Raw genomic sequence first — 25874 nt, forward strand, 5'->3', positions numbered from 1 at the left:
GGGATGATACATATTTATGGTTGTACATATTTATTACTCTATTTATTTACTTATTTATTTATTTTACTTGTACATTTCTATCCTACTTATTTTATTTTGTTGGTATGTTTGGTTCTGTTCTCTGTCTCCCCCTTTTAGACTGTGAGCCCACTGTTGGGTAGGGACTGTCTCTATGTGATGCCAATTTGTACTTCCCAAGCGCTTAGTACAGTGCTCTGCACATAGTAAGCGCTCAATAAATACGATTGATTGATTGATTGATTGATTAGTGGTGGAGGAGCGGAGGGTGCGGGCTGGGCAGTAGAAGGAGAGAAGGGAGGTGAGGTAGGAGGGGGCGAGGTGATGGAGAGCCTTGAAGCCCAGGGTGAGGAGTTTCTGCCTGATGCGCAGATTGATCGGTAGCCATTGGAGGTTTTTGAGGAGGGGAGTAATATGTCCAGAGCGTTTCTGGACAAAGATAATCCGGGAAGCAGCATGAAGTATGGATTGAAGTGGAGAGAGACACGAGGATGGGAGATCAGAGAGAAGGCTGGTGCAGTAGTCCAGACGGGATAGGATGAGAGCTTGAATTAGCAGGGTAGCGGTTTGGATGGAGAGGAAAGGGCGGATCTTGGCAATGTTGCGGAGCCGAGACCGGCAGGTTTTGGTGACGGCTTGGATGTGAGGGGTGAATGAGAGAGCGGAGTCGAGGATGACACCAAGGTTGCGGGCTTGTGAGACGGGAAGGATGGTAGTGCCGTCAACAGAGATGGGAAAGTCAGGGAGAGGACAAGGTTTGGGAGGGAAGACAAGGAGCTCAGTCTTCGACATGTTGAGCTTTAGGTGGCGGACGGACATCCAGATGGAGATGTCCTGAAGGCAGGAGGAGATGCGAGCCTGGAGGGAGGGGGAGAGAGCAGGGGCAGAGATGTAGATCTGGGTGTCATCAGCGTAGATCTGGGTGTCATCAGCGTAACTGATGACAGGGTATTTTCCAAAACTCTCACCTAAACACTTGGGATACTACAAAACAACAACAAATGGATACATTTCCTATCAGCAGTGAGCTTACAAAATTGTAGATACCCTTGTCTTTTTTTTATGGCATTTGTTAAGTGCTCATGTGCCAGGCACTGTACTAAGCGCTGGGGTAGATACAAGCTAATCAGGTTGGAGACAGGCCACGTCCCCACACAGCCTTAAGCCCCATTTTCCAGGAGATGGAATTAAAACCTAGAGAAGTGAAGGGATTTGCCCAAAGTTCCCCAGCAGGCAAGTGGCAGAGCAGGGATTAGAATCCAGGTCCTTCTGACTCTCAGACCCGGGTTCTATCCACTGAGCCATGCTGCTTCTGGCCAACAATATGGGCATTCAAGGTTTGGCTGCGTTCTGTGGCTCTCTACCAAGAAGCCCGAGGCATTTTACAAAATCCATCTCCTGACAGCCCACCGAGTCCCGTGAATATTGTCCCTTCCTGGCTTGACTACCCTATCTTTCTCCTCACTGGCCTCTCTGCCTCTGGTCTCTCTACCGCCCAGGGTATTTTCCAAAACTCTCACCCAGAACAGCAATGATTAAAGCCATGGAATTGAATGAGCTCCCTGAGGGAGTGAGTGTACAGTAAGATAGAAAGGGTTTCAAAAGAGAACCTCAAGGGACCCAAACAAGTTAAGGGATGGAGGGAGAAGAGGAACTGCTGAGAGACTTTTTCATTGGCTTTTTTAAAAAATGGTATTTGTTAAGTGTTTACTTTGTGCGAGGCAGTGTTCTGCGCTCTGGGGTCGATAGAAGATAATCAGGTTTGACACAGTCCCTTTCCCACACGGGGCTCACAATCTTAATCCCCATTTTACAGATGAGGTCTCTGAGAAGTGAAGTGACTTGCCCAAGGACACACAGCTGACAAGTGGCAGCACCGAGCCGGTTCTGAAGAGAACAAATTTCCTTCTGACTCCCAAGCCCGGGCTCTATCTACTAGGCCTCACCACGTATAGACCGTCAACGGGCAGCCGAGAACTGTGTCGAATGTGTTCGGCCCACCTGTCCGGGATTTCAGCACACCTGGTCAGGCACTGTTACCCATAGGAATTTTTTGTGCTTACCCTGTGCCAGGCACTGTACTAATCGCTGGGGTAGAAACCAGCTAATCACATTAGACTCAGTCCCTGTCCCATCTGGGGCCCACTGTCTTCATCGCCATTTCACGGATGAGGGAACTGAGGCCCAGAGAAGTGAAGTGACTTGCCCAAGGTCACCTACCGCCTACCTGTACTAAGCATTGGGGTAGAACCAAGATCATCGGGATCCACATGGAGCTCACCTTCTATGTAGGCGTTGTGGGCGGTGAATGTGTTTGTTATACTGTATTCTCCCAAGCGCTTAGTACAGTGCTCTGCATGCAGTCGGCGCTCAATAAATATGACCGATCGATTGATTGAGGGAGAACGGGTTTTGAATCCCCATTTTGGTGATGAGGGAACTGAGGCCTCGAGAAGTGAGGTGGCTCGCCCAAGGTCCCACAGAAGACAAGTGGAGGAGCCGGGGTCAGAACCCAGGTCCTCTGACTCCCAGGCCCGTCCTCTTTTGACTAATAACAAGATATTGTGTTAAGAAGGCTTTGGGACCTAAGAACTAACTAACCCTAATACCGGAATTTCAAGATTTTGCATTAGGAAGGCTTTGGGACTTAAGGCCAAATAACACTAATAGCAAAATAGCAAAATTTTGTGATAGAAAGGCCTTTGGGCTTAAGCCTCGGATGCATTAGTGGACACATTTCTTCACTGTGATAATCGATCAATCAATCCTATCTATTGAGTCCTTACTATGTGCAGGGCACGGTACTAAGTGCTTGGGAGAGTACAATATAACAATACAACAGACACTTTCCCTTCCCACAGTGCGCTGACAGTCTGGAGAAGGAGACGGACATTCATAGAAATAAATAAAATTAGAGCTATGTACATAAGCGCTGTGGGACTGGGGGTGGGGGTGGTGAATAAAGGGAACAAGTCGGGGTGCCCCAGAAGGGAGTGGGAGAGGAGGACATGAGGGCTTAGTGAGGGAAGGCCTCTTGGATATGGAGATGTGCCATCAATAAGGCTGAGAAGGTGGGGAGAGTAATAGTCTTTCAGTTATCAAAAGGGAGGGGATTCCAGGCCCTCATGTTCTCACGCTCCAGTACCTCATGAGGATGTATCTGTCTGGGGCTGTATGGGTTCTCTATTATTATTATTATTATTATTATTATTATTATTATTATTATTATCTAATAATAATAATAATGGCATTTGTTAAGTGCTTCCTATGTGCCAGGCAGTGTACTAAGCGTTGGGGTGGATACAAGCAAATCGGTTTGGACACGGTCCCTGTCCCACATGGGTTTCACAGTCTTAATCCCCATTTTCTAGACAAAGGAAGTGAAGCAGTTTGGCTTAGTGAATAGAGCATGAGCCTGGGAGTCAGAAGGACCTGGATTCCAATCCTAACTTTGCCACTTGTCCGCTCCGTGAGCTTGGGTGGGTCAGTTTACTTCTCTGGGCCTTAGTTCCCTCATCTGGAAAATGGGGATGAAGACTGTGAGCCCCATGTGGGACAGTGGTCTGTGTCCAACCTGACAATGGTGCATCTACCCCAGCACTTAGTATAGTGCCTGGTACATGATAAGCGCTTTAACAGATACCATTCAAAAAATGGAAGTGACTTGCCCAAGGTCCCCTAAGTGGCAACGTTGGCATTAGAATCCAGCTCTTTCCAAGTCCCAGGCCCAGGCTGTATCTGCTAGGCTGTGCTGCCTCCTCCAACTCTCTCCAAGCCCTCCTTGAGCAAGAGTGAGCGGATCAGCTCCACCTGCTCTGTTCCCCCCAACCCCCTCCCCACAAAGGAAAACGCCCTCTTCCCTACCAGTGGAGGATGGAGAGGCAGGGGCCGGGGACACGCTGGAGCCGGGGAGTGCCAGTGACTTGAGGGCGCGTCCATTCCTGCAGGCAGAGCAGGGGTGGCACAATTCTGTTCGCCCTGAGACTCCCACGGACTTTTGATCTGGAGCAAGGAGCGGGGAAGAGAGCGCATCAAGGGCAGAAGCTTTTCCCCACACAGCAGTGGCTGCTCAGAGTCCCAGTTACTTGGAATGGTGGGATGGCCTGGGGGACAGGGACCCCCGGAGCCATACGATCTGGTGCCCGGGAACATCTCTACCAATTCTGTTCTATTGTCCCCTCCCAGGTGCTTAGTACAGAGCTCTACATGCAGTCATCATGATGGTACTTGTTAAGCGCTTACTACAAAGATGATCCGGGCAGCAGCGTGAATTACAGACTGAAGTGGGGAGAGACAGGAGGATGGGAGATCAGAGAGGAGGCTGATGCAGTAATCCAGGCGGGATAAGATGAGAGATTGAACCGGCAAGGTAGCGGTTTGGATGGAGAGGGAAGGGCGGATCTTGGCGATGTTGCGGAGGTGAGACCGGCAGCTTTTGGTGACGGATTGGATGTGAGGGGTGAACGAGAGAGCGGAGTCGAGGATGACACCAACTTGCTCTGAGCCCAGGCACTGTACTAGGCACTGAGGTAGATCCAAAGCTGATCGCTTACTATGCCAGGCACTGTACTAAGCTCTGGGGTAGATCCAAGCTAATCAGGTTGGACACAGTCCCCGTCCCCCATGGGGCTCACAGTCTTCATCCCCATTTTCCAGATGAGGGAAGTGAGGGCCAGAGAAGTGAAGTGACTTGCCCAATGTCAAACGGCAGCAGACAAGTGGCAGTGCCAGGATTAGAACCCAGGTCCTTTTGACTCTCAGGCCCTTGGCGACTCCATTTGGAATGACACTCTCCGCATCTGGGCATTTCTAAACCAGCATCGTCCTGACAAGCTGGACTTTTTGATTCCCAAAACCCCAGCGGGGAGGAGGAAGGAGAGAGACTCATTTGCCATCCCCCTGTCTCTGGCTCCTCAAGCTTTGACTCATCGATTTGGAGTAGCAAGTTGAGATTCGGGCAAAACCGCGATTCGGAAATTTGAGATCCAGTTTACAGTCTAGAGGACTTTATTTGCGCCGCCCCACCCTCAGCCCCACTGCACTTTTAAAAATTGAGTATTAGTAATTATTTATTTACATTGATTTCCATCTCCCCCTCTAGACTGGAGGTGCCTTGGGCGGGGAACGTATCCGCTGATTCTGTCGTATGATCCGCTCCCGAGGGCTTAGTGTGGTGCTCAGCACAGGGTAAGCGCTCAATGAATTCCATTGATGGATTGATTGATTATGTGTATATCTGTAATTTACTTTAGTGTCTGTCTCCCCCTCTAGACTGTAAGCTCCCTGTGGGCAGGGAATGTGTCTACTAACTCGTCCTCTCCCTAGAGTTTAGTACAATGTTCTGCACAGTAATCAATCAATCAATCGTCTTTATTGAGCACTTACTGTGTTCAGAGCACTGTACTAAGCGCTTGGGAAGTACAAGTTGGCAACATATAGAGACGGTCCCTACCCAACAGTGGGCTCACAGTCTAGAAGGGGGAGAAGCACTCAATCAATACAGTTGACTGACTGACTCCCTCTCTAGACTGCAAGCTCATTGTGGGCAGGGAACATGTCTACCGATTCAGGTATAGTGTACTGTCCCGAGCGCTTAGGACAGTGCTCAGCACTCAGTAAGTTCTCAATAAATACCATTGACTGACGGACTAACCGTAAGGTGGTTATGGGAAGGGAACGTATTGACCATATCTGTTGTACTCTCCCAAGCGCTTAGCACAGTGTTGTGCACACTGGAAGCGTTCAATGAATACGATTGATGGATGGATCGGTTGATCGATCCTTGTTGGCTTCTGGAGGAATTGGCTGAGATTGAGCCTTGCTGGCCTTTCCCGAGCCTCGGGCGCCACCTGCCAGTAGGTCCTGGTTCTACCCCGTGAATCTCCACCCGGCCCCCGAGGACAAGAACTGTTGCCAGTGGCTTGATCCGACCCAAGCCTAACACCCAAGCCAGGGGTCGCCTGGCAAAAGGTTATTCTGTGCAGAATCCTCCTCTCCGAGGTCGTGGGGGAGGTGTTTAAATCGTACTGTCGATCAGTCAGTCAATGGAATGTATTGAGCACTATCTATGTGCAGAGTACTGTACTAACCACTTGGGAAAGTACAATCCAACAGACTCAGCAGAGACGTTCTCTGCCCATAATGAGCTCACAGTCTAGTGTATGAGCTTACAATCTAAAATCAGAGGTGGCGTTAATAGTAACTAATATTGTCTGCTCAGCTAGTAATAATACTGATGGTATATGTTAAGCTCTTACTGTGTGCCAAGCACTGTTCAAAGCAGCTGCCCGGCCTAGTGGATGGAACACGGGCCTGGGAGTCAGAAGGACCTGGGTTCTAGTCCCAGCTCTGCCACTGGTCTGCTGCGGGACCTTGGGAAAGTCACTTACCTTCTCTGAGCCTCAGTTACCTCATCTGTAATTTGGACACTTCTAGACTGTGAGCCCGCTGTCGGGTAGGGACCGTCTCTACATGTTGCCAACTTGGACTTCCCAAGCGCTTAGTCCAGTGCTCTGCACACAGTAAGCGCTCAATAAATTTGAATGAATGAATGAGCCGTCCTCTCCCAAGCATTTATTATTAATAATAATAATTGTGGTCTTCATTTAGCTTTAATTCTATTTCTTCTGATGACTTGCCACCTGTCCATATGTTTTGTTTTGTCGTCCGTCTCCCCCTTCTAGCCTGTGAGCCCGCCGCTGGGTAGGGACCGTCTCTAGATGTTGCCAACTTGGACTTCCCAAGCGCTTAGTCCAGTGCTCTGCACACAGTAAGCGCTCAATAAATACGATTGAATGAATGAATGAATCTTTCCCTTCAGAGCCCTACTGAGAGCTCACCGCCTCCAGGAGGGCTTCCCACACTGAACCCCCTCCTTCCTCTCCCCCTCTTCCTCATCCTCCTTCTTACCTCCTTCCCTCCCCCACAGCACCTGTATATATGTATATATGTTTGTACATATTTATTACTCTATTTATTTATTTATTTGTTTTATTTGTGCATATCTATTCTATTTATTTTATTTTGTTAGTATGTTTGGTCTTGTTCTCTGTCTCCCCCTTTTAGACTGTGAGCCCACTGTTGGGTAGGGACTGTCTCTAGATGTTGCCATCTTGTACTTCCCAAGCGCTTAGTACAGTGCTCTGCACATAGTAAGCGCTCAATAAATACGATTGATGATGATGATGATGACACTGTGAACCCCATGTGGGACATGTACCGTGACCAACCTGGTAGTTTGAATCTACCCCTGTGCCAGGTCCTTCCGACTCCCAGGCCTGTGCTCTATCCACTAGACTACGCTGCTTCTCTTCCTACTAGGCCATGCTGCTACTGATGGAGAGATTTTACTGGTGCTCAGGAGCCCAGCTAAATAGAGCAGTACGCACGAGTGGGACTATAGAGATCTCATCTCATGTGACCTTGGGGCATTTTTTGCCCATAGAGAGGCGGGTTGTTCTCTCTCCTCCTTCTTGGCCAACCTATCTTCCCCAAGTCGCTGCCCAAATACAGTTACCCACTTTCCGATTGCTGCCTGCCAAGCTGACCTGTCTCCCAGCCGTCCGATGCCCTCCTCTCAAAAACCTCAATGTTGCTGTGACCCATGCAGCCCCTCACTCCATCATGGGCACCCCCGCCCTTCATCCTCACCCTGTCCCCTGCCCTCTCCTGCCTCCTCCTCATCTCATGTCATCCCCATTTGATAGGTGAGGAAACCGAGGCAGAGAAATGTAGTGACTTGCCCAAGGTCACACAGCAGGCAAGTGGATAGCTCACAGGCCTGGGAGTCAGAAGAACCTGTGTTCTAATCCCAGCTCGGCCACTTGTTGGCTGTTTTACCTTGGGCAAGTCACTTCACTACTCTGGGCCTCGGTTCCCTCATCTGTAAAATGGGGATTAAGATCGGGAGCCCCAAGTGGGACAGGGACCATGTCCAACTTGATTTGCCTGTATCCACCCAGTGCTCAGTGCGGTGCCTGGCCCATTGTAAGTGCTTAGCCAGTAGCACCATCATCATTATTGTTGAGAAGCAGCGTGGCTCAGTGGAAAGAACCCGGGCTTTGGAGTCAGAGGTCATGGGTTTGAATCCTGGCTCCCCCAATTGCCAGCTGTGTGACTTTGGGCAAGTCACTTAACTTCTCTGTGCCTCAGTTCCCTCATCTGTACAATGGGGATGAAGACTGTGAGCCCCCCGTGGGACAATCTGATGACCGTGTCACCTCCCCAGCGCTTAGATCAGTGCATTGCACATAGTAAGCGCTTAATAAATGCTATCATTATTATTATTATTGTTATGGGGATCAAGACTGTGAGCCGCATGTGGGATGGAGACCATATCCAACCTTCGAAGGTGAGAAGGAGATAATAATAGTAATGATGGCATTTATTTAGTGCTCACTGTGTGCTAACTGGGCAGGGGCGGAGCACTTCTAACCTCTCGATTTTCCTGGGAGACGGGGTCAGTGGAAATAGATGAGGTCCCCTTGGGGGAGGGCAGCAGGGCAGGCAGCATCATCTGGAGGGTGCCAAGCCTTGGTGATAATACTAATGATGACTGCAGTATTTGTTTGGTGCTTACCATGTGCCAGGCACTGTACTAAGCACTGGGGTAGGTGCAAGCTAACTGGGGGTTGGACACAGTCCCTGTCCCACATGTGACTCACAGTCCCAATTCCCATTTTACAGATGAGGTCACTGAGGCCCAGATAAGTGAAGTGACTTGCCCAAGGTCACCCAGCAGGCAAGTGGAACCCAGGGCCTTCTGATTCCCAGGCCTGGGCTCTAGTCCCTAGGCCATGCTGCTTCCCAGTGTGACCCGGTGGATAGAGCACGGGCCTGGGTTCTAATCCCAGTTTCACCATTAGCTTGCTGTTTGACGTTGTTTCCTCAACTGCGAAATAATAATAATAATAATAATAATAATAATAATAATGATAACCACAATAATTGTGGCATTTGTGAAGTGCCTACTATGTGCCAGGCCCTGTACCTAAGCGCTGGAGCAGATGTCCCTGCATCTGCTTCAGGCAAATAGGGTTGGACGCAGTCCGTGTCCCTCTCGTGGGGCTCACGATAAATAATAATAATGATGGCATTTATTAAGCGCTTACTATGTGCAAAGCACTGTTCTAAGCACTGGGAAGGTTACAAGGTGATCAGGTAGTCCCACGGGGGGCTCACAGTCTTAATCCCCATTTTACAGATGAGGGAACTGAGGCGCAGAGAAGTTAAGTGACTTGCCCAAAGTCACACAGCTGACAATTGGTGGAGCCAGGATTTGAACCCATGACCTCTGACTCCAAGGCCCGGGCTCTTTCCACTGAGCCACGCTGCTTCTCAGGTCTCACGATCTTAATCCCTGTTTTACGGATGAGGGAACTGAGGCCAAGAGAAGTCAAGTGACTTGCCCGGGGTCATCCAGCAGACAAGTGGCTGGGTGACATCAAGCAAAAACTCCCCATTCTCGGCTTCAAGGCTCTCCATCACCTCACCCCCTCCTACCCTCCTTCTACAGCCCAGCCCGCACCGTCCACTCTTCTGCCACTAACCTCCTCACTGTGCCTCGTTCTCGCCTGTCTCGCCATCATCGACCCTTGGCCCACGTCCTTCCCCTGGCCTGGAATGCCCACCCTCCACACATCCACCAAACTAGCTCTCTTCCTCCCTTCAAAGCCCTACTGAGAGCTCACCTCTTCTGGGAGGCCTTCCCAGACTGAGCCCCCTTTTTCCTCTTCTCCTCCCCTCCCTCTGCCCTACCGCCTTCCCCTCCCCACAGCATTTCTATATATTTGTACATATTTATTACTCTATTTATTTTACTTGTACATATTTGCTACTCTAATTCGTGATCTGCATGTAGCTGTAATTCTATTTATTCTGACGGTTTTGACACCTGTCTACATGTTTTGTTCTGTTGCCTTTCTCCCCCTTCTAGACCGTGAGCCCGTTGTTGGGTAGGGACCGTCTCTATATGTTGCCGACTTGTACTTCCCAAGTGCTTAGCACAGGGCTCTGCACACAGTAAGCGCTGAATAAATATGATTGAATGAATGAATGAAAGTGGCGGAGCTAGGATTAGAATCCAGACCTTCTGAGTCCCAGGCCCATGCTCTATTCCCTAGTCCATGCTGCAAAATGGGGATTCAATACTTGTTCTCCCTCCTACTGGACTGTGAGCCCCGTGTGGGACTGAGACTGTAGCTGGACTGATTAACTTGTATCTCCCCCAGGGCTTAGAACAGCGTTTGATACATTTCCCCTTTCTAGACTGTGAGCCCGTTGTTGGGTTGCGACCGTCTCTATATGTTGCCAACTTGTACTTCCCAAGCACTTAGTACAGTGCTCTGCACACAATAAGCGCTCAGTAAATACGGTTGAATGAACGAATGAATGGAAAGAGCGCGGGCTTGGGAGTCAGAGGTCATGGGTTCTCATCCTGGCTTCGCCACTTGTCAGCTGTGTGACTTTGGGCAAGTCACTTAACTTATCTGGGCCTGTTACCTCATCTGTAAAATGGGGATGAAGACTGTGAGCCCCATATGGGACAACCTGATTACCTCGTATCCCCCCCAACCCCAGTGCTTAGAAAAGTGCTTGGCACATGGTACGCGCTTAACAAATACTATTCTTCTTCTTATTATTATGACTTCATATCTACCACAATGCTTAGAACAGTGTTTGGCACATAGTAAGTGCTTAACAAGCACCATAATTAAAGCCACATTCATTAATTAATAGGGAAGAAGAAAAGGTATTTAATCACCATTTTACAGAGAAAGAAACTAAGGCAATGAGAAGAGTTGTCCAAAGTCACACAGAGCATGCCAGTGACTGGGATTAGAGGTCCAGCATGCTGGGGAAGCAGCATGACATAGCAGATAGAGCAACGGGCCTAGGAGTCGGAAGGTCATGGGTTTTTATCCCAGCTCTACCGCTTGTCTGCCGTGTGACCCTGGGCAAGTCACTTCACATTTCTGTGCCTCACCTCATCTGTAAAATGGGGATTAAGACTGGGAGCCCCACATGGGACGGTGACTGTGTCCAACTGGGTTTGCTTGTATCCATCCCAGCAGTTAGTTCTGTGATTCATTCAATCGTATTTATTGAGCGCTTACTTTGTGCAGAGCACTGTACTAAGCACTTGGGAAGTACAAGTTAGCAGCATATAGAGACGGTCCCTACCCAACAGCGGGCTCACAATCTAGAAGGGGGAGACAGACAACAAAACAAAACTTATAAACCAAACAAAATAAATAGAATAAATATGTACAAGTAAAACAAATAAATAAATAGAGTAATAAATATGTACAAACATATATACATATATACAGGTGCTGTGGGGAGGGGAAGGAGGTAAGGCGGGGGGGACGGGGAGGGGGAGTAGGGGGAAGAGGAAGGAGGGGGTTCAGTCTGGGAAGGCCTCCTGGAGGAGGTGAGCGCTCAGTAGGGCTTTGAAGGGAGGAAGAGAGCTAGCTTGGCGGATGTGCGGAGGGAGGGCATTCCAGGCCAGGGGGAGGACATGGGCCGGGGGTCGATGGCGGGACGGGCGAGAACGAGGCACGGTGAGGAGATTAGCAGCAGAGGAGCAGAGGGTGCGGGCGGGGCTTGTACAGGACCTGCCAGTCGCTGGCCTTGGTGTGAGACAGTGTTATCTGTCTGAGGATCAGGGGCACGTTCTTGATGTTCCCCAATAGGCCATGGAGCGCCAGGGCCATCTCCAGTTTCCGGGGCTGCAGAAAGAACTGGATGCCATCCAGCTGGGCGTTCAGCTCACTCAGGTCCCGGGTCGGGCGCATCGGCCACAGCCTGAGTTGTTTTTCTCCCCACTTGCAGCGGCACCCGTTCAGGAGTCCAAACACACTGAGTCCCTCCTTCAGGCCTGTGGCCAGCTTGTATACCAATGAATGGGCCTCACTCCTGAGTATCTGCAGCACACAGTAGGTGTCCTGATCCACGCTCACTAGATTTGTCAAGACAAACTTCTTGAAGCCGAGGATGGGGATGACCCCACTGCTTTCTTCCAGCTCCACCCCTATTCTCTTCTGGTCCAGGAACTTTAGCAATCCCCCAAGAGCACGGACTGTCCCGGGACAGTCGAACGGCACGATGGATGCGAGGAAGAGAATCTTCTCTGTGGGGCTCATGGGCTCCATGATGAAGGAGAAGGAGCCAGAGAGCAGGCGCTGCTTGCTGATCTCCAGGCGGAAATCCACGCTGGGAAACAGGACTACTTCAGGTCTTCCCATCACTTCGTTGTTGCCAGAACCTGGGGAGGCCAATCCTTCCAGGAACCGAGTCATGTTCTCATCCCGCTTCATGCTGGTCAGGATGGACCAAGGCCCGATCTCATCCACGACTTGCTGGAGGAGTCGGAGATTTTCATGGTCTGGGCCATCTGGCATAAAGTAGATGATGGGGTCACCCGTGTCGTAGTAGGCGATGCCCAGGTGTCCCACGTGCCACACCACGCTCAGGTGTGTCTCTGCTCTCTCCTCCTCTTCCTCTTGCCCAAAATGCCCCTGCGTGGATGGTGAGATCTGGGGGTCGGTGGGGATCATCCCAGCCACCTGCCCCCGAGGGCTTTTGGATGCCATGCCTAGGGAAGTCTTGTTGTCAGAGATCCTGCCCGCTCCATTTCTGTCATTTGGGTGAAGTGAGGGAGACTCTGAGGAGAAAAGAAGTCTAGAGGTGGCAGCAGTTTCTCTCTTTTTGATGATACGAGTTTTTAACTGGTATTTATAAGCACTGTATCAGGCACTGTCCTTCACGCTAGTGTAGATCAGGTTGGATACAAGTCCATGTGTTGAATCCCCATTTTACAGATGAGGGAACTGAGGCCCAGAGAAGGGAAATCACACAGCAGGTAAGTGCCAGAGCCAGAATTAGAGCCCATTCATTCATTCATTCATTCAATCGTATTTATTGAGCGCTTATTGTGTGCAGAGCACTGTACTAAGTGCTTGGGAAGTACAAGTTGGCAACATATAGAGACGGTCCCTACCCAACAGTGGACTCACAGTCTAGAAGGGGGAGACAGAACAAAACAAAACATATTAACAACATAAACTAAATAGAATAAATATGTACAAATAAAATAGAGTAATAAATACGTACAGACACACACACACACATATATATATATATATATATTTACAGGTGCTTCTGACTCCCAGGCCTGTGCTCTATTGTTCTATTGTCCTTTCCCAAACACTTACTAGAGGGCTCTGCTCAGAGTAAGCGCCCAATAAGTACCATCGATTAATGGTTGATCCCAACAGGGGTGGCCATACCACCAGAGGGTGACAAGTCACATAGAGTGGCGTGTGGCCATCTGTGTAGCCAGCACCTGGCATTCTGAGGAGCGGGGGGAGGGGTAGAAGCAGCATGGCCCTAGTGGACAGAGCCCGGGCCTGGGAGTCAGAAGGACCTGGGTTCTAATCCTACCTCCACCGCATGTCAGTTCTGTGACCGTTCATTTATTCAATCGTATTTATTGAGGGCTTACTGTGTGCAAAGCACTGTACTAAACACTTGGAAAGTACAATTTGTCAACAGAGACAATCCCAATCCCTACCCAACAATGGGTTCACAGTCTAGAAGGGTGGAGACAACAAAACAAAACAAGTAGATGGGCATCAATAGCATCAATATAAATAAATAGAATTGTAGATAGATACTCATCATGAATAAAATGAATTGGGCAAGTCACTTTGCTTCTCTGGGCCTCAGTTAGGGTGCTCAGCTAGGTCTAATTCCCATTGCTTAGTTCAGTGTTTAGCCCAAGGTAAGAACTTAAAGTTCCACAATCATCATCTTGTGTATAGGACTGAGTTCCATGTTTGTGCACATGTGGGAGCAACTAGTTGAAGAAGGAATTCCTTCTTTCTGGAAGGAAAGAATCTACATTTACATTTTGCTGTTTCACCTATTGTTTAACAGCGGGCAGCAGGGGCAAGGTGCTTTCGGAATATCGTGAAAGCGGCAGAAACCGTTCCCTGGGGAAGTAACTGGGGTGACCGGTCAAGCAGGGTAAGACCAAACACGGGATCCGGAAGGGCCGGGATTCAAACGTACCTGTTTTGAAAGCCCAGAGCTACTGTGGGCACCAAAGTGGGAAAGCATTGTGGGTAATCATCATCATCATCATCATCATCATCATCATCATCTTTGTGGTGTTTGTTAAGCGCATACTAGGATAACAATAATGCTGGTACTTGTTAAGCGCTCACAGTCTTCGTCCCCATTTTACAGATGAGCTAATTGAGGCACAGAGAATTTACGTCACTTGCCCAAAGTCAGACAGCTGACAAGGGGCGGAGCTGGGATTAGAACCCACGACCTCTGACTCCCAAGCCCGTGTTCTTTCCACTAAGCCACGCTACTTCTCAGTACAGTGTGGCAGGCACTGTACTAAAAGCATTGGGATAGATAAAAGCAAATTGGGATGGACACAGTCCCTGTCCCACATGAGGCTCACTGTCTTAATACCCATTTTACTTGAGGTGACTGTGGCACGGAGAAGGTAGGTGACTTACCTGAAGTCAAGCGGCAGACAAGTACTGGAGCTGGGATAAGAACCCGGGTCCTGCTGACTCCCAGGCCCATGCTCTATCTAATAATAATAATTTTGATATTTGTGAAGTGCTTACTTGATACTACTATACTAAGTGTTTAGGTAGATACAAGATAATAATGATAATAATAGCGATGATGGCATTTGTCAAGCGCTTACTATAAAGGCTGCAAGATGGGTTTGAGCCCAAGGGGTAAGTAAGCATGGGGAAGTCAGGGTCGTGGTCCTCCTTGGCTTCTCCTGGTAATAAACCACCTGAGCTGCAGACAGCAGGGAATCGGAGCAGCAAAAGGAACGTCTGCCACAACTCCCCCTTCCTGACCCCCCCCTCCAAAAAAAAACCCACAACTGATAAAAGGGAGAAAGAACTGGCCCCTCTGGGGCCGCAGAACAAAGAAAACAAATGTCTAAGACCTGCGCCGAGACACCTTATTGGGGCCAAGGCCAAACCACCTAAGACTTTACCAGGATGGTGTGCTGCGGGCGGCCGGACTCCTTGAAACTCCTCTGATGTGAGACTATCTTCAGGAAATTTGGGGAAGCCAGTAGAATTGGTAGCTCTCTTTGGTCATAATTGTGTGTGGGTGTGTGAGTGTGTCCACATCTACCCCTGTTTTAATTAGACTAAGCATGGGATAAAGTGTGCCACTGTTTACGGAGGTAATAATAATAATAATAATGATGGCATTTGTTAAGTGCTTACTATGTGGGGTGGGTACAAACAAGGTGAGACTGGCAGGTTTTGGTGACGGATAGGATGTGAGGAGTGAACGAGAGAGTGGAGCCGAGGATGACGCCAAGGTTGCGGGCTTGTGAGACGGGAAGGTTGGTAGTGCCGTCTACAATGATGGGAAAGTCAGGGAGAGGGCAGGGTTTGGGAGGGAAGATAAGGAGTTCAGTCTTGGACATATTGAGTTTTAGATGGCGGGCAGACATCCAGATGGAGATGGCCTGAAGGCAGGAGGAGACCCGAGCCTGAAGGGAGGGAGAGAGAGCAGGCGCAGAGATGTAGATTTGGGTGTCATCAGCATAGAGAGGATAGTTGAAGACATGAATTCACCAAGGGAGGGAGTGTAGATAGAGAACAACCATGGGGTGGTAGAGAGAAGCAGCCTCCCAGAACAAGCCTCCCGCTGTACTATTCCATACTATACTGTCACCAGGCACAGCCTCTCTGAACAAGCCTGGTGTCACCAGGGTTAATAGAGAGGCACGGCCTCCCAGAATAACGATTGGGTGCCACCAGGGGGCAGGCTGCTGCTCTCAGAACAAAGGCTGGCTCTGGTTCCAGGGGCCAGAGGAATCTTCTCCAAAGCTGCTGTTCAGTACTTCTCCTTGGCCTCTTACACTGTGGGCACATTCAACTCCCAGATTTACCCCATTACTGAGTGGAAGAGTGTGTGTGTGTGTGTGTGTGTGTGTGTGTGTGTGTGTGTGTGTGTTTGTGAATAATAGTGGGGAAGAAGAGTGTTGAGGTGGTTGCCACTCATAGCAAGAACGGGGGCTTGGGCTCTGTGCAGGAAGCTGATTTGATTGGGACTGAGAAGCCCCAGGGCCCTTAATTCGACAGATAGGTCAAGCTTCCCTGTGACTATAGCAAAAACTCCTCACTAATCGCTTTAAACCACTTAACCACCTTGCTCCCTCCTACCTCACCTCACTTTTCTCCTACTGTAACCCAGTCCACACGCTTGGCTCCTCTGGTGCTCACCTTCTCACTGTACCTCGATCGCATCTATCTCACCGCCGACCTATCCCTCACATCCTACCTCTGGCTTCCTTGAAACTCCTCTGACATGGGACTATCTTCAAAAACCTTGGGGAAGCCAGTCAGATTGGTAGCTATTTTTTTGCCATAATTGTGAGTGTGTGAGTGTCTGTAGGCATCTATCCCCCTTTCAATTAGGCCAAGCGTGGGATACACTGTTCTGCTGCATATTGTGGTGGCTCGGTTTCACTTCTGAACTTGCTTCTGAGCGCCTCAGACAGAAGGGGAGACGATTCCCCTTTGACAGGGTCCTACCTTGAGCACTTGAATTGAAAGGGGAGACAATCTCCAGAGAAGGGCTCATACATTAAGGGCCTGAAACTAAAGGGGGAGACAATGAGACAAGCGTCATCAAAACCCGATCCCACGAACCTTCCCAGATGATGAGGAATATGGCCAGAGTGAGGACATTTGGGCCGGGTTGGGTCCTACCTGGAAGTTCAGGCCAGATCACGGAAGACCAGGTGGTTAGACCCTTCCTCGGCTTGCCACACTGAGGTCGACTCACACGGATTCCCCAAATATTGGCAGACTGCTCTTCAAGCACAGTGAAATTTCCAGCGATCCCAAAAAAACCAGTGGAAAGAACATGGGCCGTGGAGTCAGAGGGCCTGGGTTCTCATTCCGGTTCCGCCACTCGCTTGCTGTGTGACCTTGGGTAATGGCTTGACTTCTCTGGACCTCAGTTTCTTAAATAGCAAAACGGGGATTCGATAACTGGTCTCCCTCTTACTTAGACCGTGAGACCCATGAGGGACAGGGATTGTGTCCGACCTAATTGACCTGTGCCAACCCAGTGCTTAGAATAATGTTTAACACATACTAAGTGATTAACAAATACCAGAAAAAAAGAGTATTCCAGGACTGTGGCCACTTCCCTTGCTCCTTGCTCCAGATCGAAAGCCCGTGGGAGTCTTAGGGTGACCAAAATTGTATCTCTCCTCCTCTGCCTGCAGTAATGGACGTGCCCTCAAGCTACACTGGCAGTCCCTGGCTCCCTGGTGGCGGTGAGGGGAGAGGGCATTTTCCTGAGTGTGGAGGAGGTGGGGGGGAGCGGTGGGAATGAACTGGGTGCAGCTGATCCTCTCACTTCCATTCAAGGAGTGCTTGGAGAGAGTTGGAGGAATCAGCATGGCCTAGCAGTTAGAGCCTGGGCCTGGGAGTCGGAAAGAGCTGGATTCTAATACCAACTCTTAGGGGAAATTGGGCAAGTCACTTCCCTTTTTTAAATGGTATCTGTTAAAGCACTTATGTGCCAGGCAATGTAGTAATAATAATAAATAATAATAATAATAGTATTTGTTAAGAGCTTATGCTGGGGTAGATGCACTGTTGTCAGGTTGGACACAGTTCCTCGTCCCACATGGGGCACTCAGTCTTCACCCCCATTTTCCATATGAGGGAACTGAAGCCCAGAGAAGTGAAGTGACTCGCCCAAGCTCACACAGCAGACAAGTGGCAAAGTTGGGATTGGAACCCCCATCGCTGTTGACGGCACTACCATCCTTCGCGTCTCACAAGCCCGCAACCTTGGTGTCATCCTCGACTCCGCACTCTCGTTCACCCCTCACATCCAAGCCATCACCGAAACCTGCCGGTCTCACCTCTGCAACGTTGCCAAGATCCGCCCTTTCCTCTCCATCCAAACCGCTACCCTGCTCGTTCAAGCTCTCATCCTATCCCGTCTGGATTACTGTATCAGCCTCCTCTCTGATCTCCCATCCTCCTGTCTCTCCCCACTTCAATCCATACTTCACGCCGCTGCCCAGATTGTCTTTGTCCAGAAACGCTCTGGGCATGTTACTCCCCTCTTCAAAAATCTCCAGTGGCTACCAATCAACCTACGCATCGGGCAGAAACTCCTCACCCTCGGCTTCAAGACTGTCCATCACCTCTCCCCCTCCTACCTCACCTCCCTTCTCTCCTTCTACAGCCCAGCCCGCACCCTCCGCTCCTCTGCCGCTAATCTCCTCACCGTGCCTCGTTCTCACCGGTCCCGCCGTCGATCCCCGGCCCACGCCATCCCCCTGGACTGGAATGCCCTCCCTCTGCACATCCGCCAAGCTAGCTCTCTTCCTCCCTTCAAGGCCCTACTGAGAGCTCACCTCCTCCAGGAGGCCTTCCCAGACTGAGCCCCCTCCTTCCTCTCCCCCTCCTCCCCCTCTCCATCCCACTGCCTTACCTCCTTCCCCTCCCCACAGCACCTGTATATATGTTTGTACATATTTATTACTCTATTTATTTATTTTACTTGTACATATTTATTCTACTTATTTTATTTTGTTAATATGTTTTGTTTTGTTCTCTGTCTCCCCCTTCTAGACTGTGAGCCCACTGTTGGGTAGGGACCGTCTCTATATGTTGCCAACTTGTTCTTCCCAAGTACTTAGGACAGTGCTCTGCACACAGTAAGCGCTCAATAAATACGATTGAATGAATGAATGAATGAACCCAGGCCCTTCTGATGCCGAGGCTCATGCTAGTCTATCCACTAGGCCAACCTGCCTCAGTCCCCTTATCTAGTAATGTAATGTGCCTGACTCAGATCAAGCTTGGCTCCTCAATTTCAGTAAATCATGAAACCAAGATATTTGAGTCAATCAAATAGCCAAGTTACTTGAGTCAATCAAATGGCCAAGTTATTTGAGTCAATCAAATGATTGGGCTTGGCTTTGAGTAAATCAAGTCACCAGGTAGTATGAGTTAATCAAACTACTGGGCTTGACTGGCTTGAATCAATTAACCAAGCCTGGAGTCAATCGACCCATCAGCCACACCCTGCTTGTGGCAGAGGGAAAGGTCAGAGAGAAGGGTGGACCAAAGCATGACCCTGACCACTGTGCTTCCACAGCTCACAGTTTTAATCCCCAGTTTATGGATGAGGTCCCTGAGACCCAGAGATTTGAAGTGAGTTGCCTAAGGTCATCCAGCAGACAAGCAGCGGAGCCCGATTTAGAACCCAGGTCCTTCAGACTCCCAGGCCCGCACTCTATCGACTAGCCACGTTGCTTCTCCTGCTAATCTTCCTTCCCCCTTTATAATCGGCATCGATCATGCCTCTATCTGGGAATGTAGTTCTCTGAGGAACCCCAAAGCTGAAGCGCGATATGGACTATTTGGAGGAACCAAAAGAGAATGATAGAAATGTTTAAAATAGCACTGTAAGGTTAAATGAAAGAAAGATTAGAAGCAAGATTAAAAACGGGTTTCCCTGCTTGGAGAACGTGAGAGGCCTTAATCACGGAACCCAAGGGTGTGAAGGAATAGCATATCTTCTCGATATCTTCTAGACTGTGAGCCCGTTGTTGGGTAGGGATTGTCTCTATCTGTTGCTGAATTGTACTTCCCAAGCACTTAGTACAGTGCTCTGCACACAGTAAGCGCTCAATAAATATGATGGAATGAATGGATATCATATGAGCGATGGTAAGCCGTTGTTCTAGACAACTGATAACCGTCTCCTCCGGTTTCGTCTGTCAGTTGCTCTGTCCGTTGCCTGCTATGTGACCTTGTGCAAGTCACTTCACTTCTTTGGGCCTCAGTTTCCTCAGCTGTAAAATGGGAATTGAACCCTACTCCCTCCTACTTAGACTTTGAGCCCCACGTGGGACGAGGATTGTGTCCAACCTGATAACTCTCAATGCTTAGAACACATGATAAGTGCTTAACAGATACTATTAAAAAAAAAAAAGAAAAATTAACCAAAAAAACGCAACAATGATCCGGAGCATTTCATAGTCAGTATTTGATTGAAAGTGAAAAAATTAATAATTGTGGTATTTGTTCAGCACTTCTTATGTGTCAAACACGGTTCAAAATTGAAGCCATTAGGAAGATTCTGGGCTGGGTAGAGATACAGTGAAGCGCATGACCTAGCAGAAAGTATACGGGCTTAGGAATCAAAGTACCTGGGTTCCGATCCCAGCTCGGCTGCTTGTTGTCAAACACGGTTCAAAATTGAAGCCATTAGGAAGATTCTGGGCTGGGTAGAGATACAGTGAAGCGCATGACCTAACAGAAAGTATACGGGCTTAGGAATCAAAGTACCTGGGTTCCGATCCCGGCTCGGCTGCTTGTCCACGGTGTGACCTTTTGTTTTTTGTTTTTTGTTAAGCACTTACTGTGTGCCAAGCACTGTTCTAAGCACTGGGGTAGATACAAGGTAATCGGGTTGTCCCACATGGTGCTCACAGTCTTAATCCCCATTTTCCAGATGAGGTAACTGAGGCCCAGAGAAGTTAAGTGACTTGCCCAGAGAAGTTAAGTGACTTGCCCAAAGTCACATAGCTGACAAGTGGTGGAGCCAGGATTAGAACCCATGATTTCTGATTCCCACGCTACTTCCCTGACCTTGGGCAAGTCACTTCACTTCCCTGGACCTCTGTGACCTCAACTGGAAAATGGGGATTAAGATTGTGTGTCCCGTGTGGGTACAGGGACCTTGTCCGACCAGATTAGCTTGTATCTACCCCAGCATTTAGTACAACACCTGGCACATAGTAAGGGCTTAACAAAAGCCACAATAATTATTGAAGCATCAGCAAAGAACCCAGTGGAGGAGCCTTCGGAGATCTTTTAAAGAAGGTTTCAGTGTTGTTTATCTGGGATGGTTTAAAAGTAACCTTGCCAGGAGGCAGGGGAATATTCTAGACAACCTCTCAAAGTTCCCTCCAGGCCTCTGATTGGACCATACGGCAAATTTGGGTAGGGGTATATCCAACTCAGTATAGATATATTCCCTTAATTACAGCTCCCTGGAGATACCAGGGAGGGAATTTTGTATTCATTTTTCATGTGTTTTAAGTGTTTGTCTTGAGCCAAAGTTCTGTTTCTGTCCCATTAAAAAAAATAATAATAAACTTGATTTGTTTCCTTTTAGTCAGAATATGAGATTGATGACCTTATCTGCGCATACATGTTCTCAATACTTGTGGTGTTCACGACACTGCGAATCGAATGGTATACTGTAGTAATTAAGCTGTAAGATAAGAACTGTGGAAAGAGGATTGTTTTACCTCCATTTTTATCCCTGTCACCTGGGAGCTCATCAGTTTCCTCCTGGCTGCCTGCATTCAAACCATTTTCTTCCTTTTTTTTTTAAATGGAATTCATTAAGCACCTACTATGTGCCAGACACTGTACTAAGCACTGGGGTAGATGCAAGTCAGATTGGACAGAGTCCCTGTCCTACATGGGGCTCACAGTCTTAATCCCCATTTTACAGACAAGGTCACTAAGGCCCAGAGAAGTGAAGTGACTTGCTCAAGGTCACACAGCAGACAAGTTGTAGAGACAGGATTAGAACTCAAGCCCTTCTGCCTCCCAGGCCCCTGCCATACCCACTAGGCCATGCTGCTTCTCCTGCTTGAAATACTGAGAATAGTGCCAAGTACTCACTAGTAAATATTGCAGAGTTTGTTGTTCTTTTACCTGTAGACTGTACACTCCTTGTGGACAGGGAACATGTCTGCCAACTCTGCTTTACTGTACTTTCCCAGGTTTTTAGTCCAGTGCTCTGCACGCACAGTAAGCACTTATTAAATGCCTTTGATTGAGCAATTCATTCATTCAGTCGTATTTCTTAAGCACTTACTGTGTGCAGAACACTTGTACTAAGTGCTTGGGTAGGAACAATTCAACGGTCAACAGTGACGGTCCCTGCCCACAGTGAGCTCAAAGTCTGGTGTGGCATAGAGGGGAGATGGGCATCAATATAAATAGATAAAATTGCAGATATATACATAACTGCTGTGGGGGAGGGGGCGGGCAGGGAAGAGCAAAGGGAGCAAGTTAGGGCGATGCAGAAGGGAGTGGAAGATGAAGAAAAGTGAGGCTTATCCATCATCATCCTCAGCAGCATTTATTAAATGCCTGCTTTTTGCAAGAGCACTCTACTAGATGGCTGGGAGCATAAAAAACCTAGAAGACCTGACACCTCCTGGTCTTTTAGGAGCTTATGGCCTAATGATGCAGGATCTCTAGAAGGATAAAGTGCCCTGGGGTAGGTAGAGGTGGGGAAAATCAAATTAGTCCATGTTTCCATTGGTTAGAAAGATTTTAGGAGGCAGAGGGAGAAGGAATGGAACCTAATGGGATTATTGATTCATGATCATTTATTCAGTCATTTATTCAATCGAATCTATTGAGTGCCTACTGTGTGTAGAGCACTGCACCAAGCACTTGGGACAGTACAAAACAACACCAAACGGACACATTCGCTCTCGACAACGAGCTTACAAAATTCTGGATAGCCTTGTCTTTTTTTTTTTTTTTGTTATGGTGTTTGTTAAGCACTTCTGTGCCAGGCACTGTACTAAGTGCTGGGGTAGATAGAAGCTAATCCAGTTGGATGCAGTCCATGTCCCACGTGGGGCTAATGGCCTTAATCCCCGTTTTCCAAAAGATGGAACCTAAGCCCAGAGAAGGAAGTGACTTGCCCAAGGACCCACAGCAGACAGGTGACAGAGCTAGCTGGGATTAGAACCCAGGTCCTTCTGACTCTCAGGCCCGGGCTCTATCCTCTAGGCTACTCTGCTTCTCACCATTAATATGGGTATTCGAGGTTTGGCTGTATTTTGTGGCTCTCTGACGAGAAGCTCAAAACATTTTGCAAATGTCATCTCCTGACGGCCCACAGAGTCCGGTGAATATTGTCCCGTCCCATCTTGACTATTGTATCGGTCTCCTCGCTGGTCCCTCTGCCTCCGGTCTCTCTATCGCCCAGGGTATTTTCCAAAAATCTCACCTGGAACAGCAATAGTTCAAACCATGGAAGTGAATGAGCTCCCTGAGGGAGTGAGTGTAAAGTCAGACAGAAAGGGTCTCAGAAGAGAACCTCAAGTGATCCACACAAGTTAAGGGATGGAGGGAGAACTGGTGAAAGACTTTTTCTTGACTGTGTTTTTTGAGTGGTATTTGTTAAGCACTTACTATGTGCGAGGCACTGTTCTAAATTCTGGGGTTGATACGAGAAAATCGGGTCGGACAGAGTCCCTGTCCCCCGTGGGGCTCACAGTTTTAACCCCCATTTTACAAACGAGGTCACCGAGGCCCAGAGAAGTGAAGCGACTTGCCCGAGGACACATAGCTGACAAGTAGCGGAACTAGGATTAGAACACAGGTCCTTCTGCCTCGTAGGCCTGGGCTCTATCCACTAGGCCTTGCCACATATAGTCTCCGAGACCGTCGACGGGCAGACGAGAACCGTGTCAAACTGTGTTCGGCCCACCTATCCGGGATTCCGGCGCACCTGGTCAGACACTGTGACTCGTAGGAATTTTTTGTCCTTATTATGCGCCAGGCCCTGTACTAATTGCTCGGGCGGAAACTAGCTGATCACATTGGACACAGTCCCTGTCCCACTTGGGGCCCACAGTCTTCATCCCCATTTTACGGATGAGGGAACTGAAGCCCGGAGAAGTGAAGTGACTTACCCAAGGTCACACAGAAGACAAGTGGCAGAGCTGGGATAAGAACCCATGACCTTCTGACTCCCAGACCCGGGTCTGTATTTTTCATGGAAAGACATTGATTTTTCATGGAAAAACATTTCATTGTCACGGGAGTGTGATGATGACACTCCCCTGATTCGAGACCAGAAAGGAGGGGAGGCAGGCGGGAGCAGGAAGGCTGGGTCTAGGCCGTAGGCCTGGGGTTTCCTTTGCTAACCCCCTGCCACACCCTAGACCGAGCCACCGTCGATAGGTTATCGGTCGATCGTATCTATTGAGTGTTTACTCTGTGCAGAGCACTGTACTGAGTGCTTGGGAAAGTACACTGCAATAGAGTTGATGGACATAATCCCGATCCTTAAGGAGCTTGTGGTCTACAAGGGAAGACAGACACTGAAATAAATGAGAGAGAGAGAGGAGATGGCCACCTGGGACTGGCAAGTGCTTAGAGGGATACCATCCAAGTGAACAGGCCACGTAGAAGGGAGAACAATTAGGGGAAATGAGAACTTAGTTGTGGAAGACCTTTTGGAAGATATAATAATAATGATAATAATTCTGGCATTTGTTAAGTGCTTACTATGTGTCAGTCACTGTTCTAAGCGCTGGGGTAGATACAAGGTACTAGGGTTGTCCCACATGGTTCTCACAATCTTAACCTCAATCCCCACTTTATTGATGAGGTAACTGATGCACAGAGAAGTTAAGTGGCTTCCCCAAGGTCACACAGCAGCCAAGTAGAGGAGCCGGGATTAGAACCCACGTCCTCGGACTCCCAAGCCTGTGCTCTCTCCACTAATCCGTGCTGCGTAGATGTGATTTTAAGAGGGCTCCGAAGGTGGGGAGAGCGGTGGGCTGTTTGATTTGAAGGGACAGGCTTTTCTGGCCATTCCTCCGGTCCGGTGTCAGCGGCCTGGACATGGGGGTTGTGAGGAGGGAACTGAGACGGGACAGGAAAGGGGGGTGGGGGGTGGGGCCAGAGATGAGACTGGCTGGAGAGGTGTTTGGAATTAGTGTTTCTCTGGACAGACCCTTTCATCCTATCCTAATCATTCATTGAACTGTATTTATTGAGCACTTACTATGTGCAGAGCACTGTACTAAGCGCTTGGAAAGTACAATTTGGCAACAGAACAAGTAGACAGGCGTCACTAGCATCAGAATAGATAAATAGAATTATAGATATATACACATCATTAATAAAAGAAATAGAATAATAATTATGTACAGATATACACAAGAACTGTGGGGCAGGGAAGTGGGTAGCTCAGAGGGAGGGAGTAGGGGCAATGGGGAGAAGAGGAGGAGCAGAGGAAAAGGGGGGGCTCAGTCTGGAAAGGCCTACCTATCCTACTCTATCTTTTTGGCAGCCATACCCTATCCAATGATGCAGCTGGGCCATCTCTCAAGGACAACTGATTTCTACCCCAGCTGCTTCCAATCAGGGGAATTAGTGACTAAGGCACACACGCCCCACCCCCACACTCTTCCTGCCCTATATAAGCCTTCAGGGCCCTACCTTTTTCAAGGCTGGTTGTCTTTGAATCGTGGTAGTGGCTGGGTTTGGGAGAATAAGGAGGTTTTTTTTTTTTGTAACGAGGCTTTGATCTGCTTAGTAGCTGGGAGTTTTTTGAGGTTACTTAATTACCTCAAAATCCTGTCTGTAGGGCTGGACTGAGAGGGTATTTTTACTCTATCCTGACCTCATTCATTCCTGCATTGGGGGGCAGGGGTGGTTAGTGGGCTAAAGAGGTTATTACTCCATCCTAGCAGGCTTCCTGATCACTCAAACTGCCTCTTTGTTCTCCCACTTCTCTCCATGGCTGTGGAAGTTCTAAGGGACACTTTGCTAGTGCAATCAATCAACAGCATTTGAGAGCTTCCTTCAGGAGGAGCATTGTACTAACCGCTTGGGGGAGTCTAGTAGAACAGATTAAGCAGACATGTTTCTTGCAGCCTTGCCTCACCACCTCAACACACCTGTCCCCTCTTCTCTGCTCTCATGATGGTGTTGCTTTCCCTTAAACCTTGATAGGCCTGTCTTGTGCATGTTGACATAATTTCC

General features: G+C 48.7%; 1 protein-coding gene across 1 annotated transcript; it reads right to left on the reverse strand.

The window, feature by feature from the left end:
* Positions 1–1964: 1964 nt before the first annotated feature.
* LOC119923860 (mutS protein homolog 5-like) lies at positions 1965–25859 on the reverse strand (the record flags this gene model as incomplete). The annotated part of the gene is made up of 6 exons (XM_038743063.1): positions 25790–25859; positions 16731–16790; positions 13943–14012; positions 11629–12654; positions 3883–4020; positions 1965–2019 (listed from the first exon to the last, which is right to left on the reverse strand). Coding segments are annotated over exons 1-6 (1419 nt in total), but the record flags the coding sequence as incomplete, so codon positions are not given.
* Between the last annotated feature and the right edge of the window lie 15 nt (positions 25860–25874).

Source organism: Tachyglossus aculeatus, unplaced genomic scaffold, assembly GCF_015852505.1.
Source record: "Tachyglossus aculeatus isolate mTacAcu1 unplaced genomic scaffold, mTacAcu1.pri scaffold_316_arrow_ctg1, whole genome shotgun sequence".
NCBI classification, from domain to species: domain Eukaryota; kingdom Metazoa; phylum Chordata; class Mammalia; order Monotremata; family Tachyglossidae; genus Tachyglossus; species Tachyglossus aculeatus.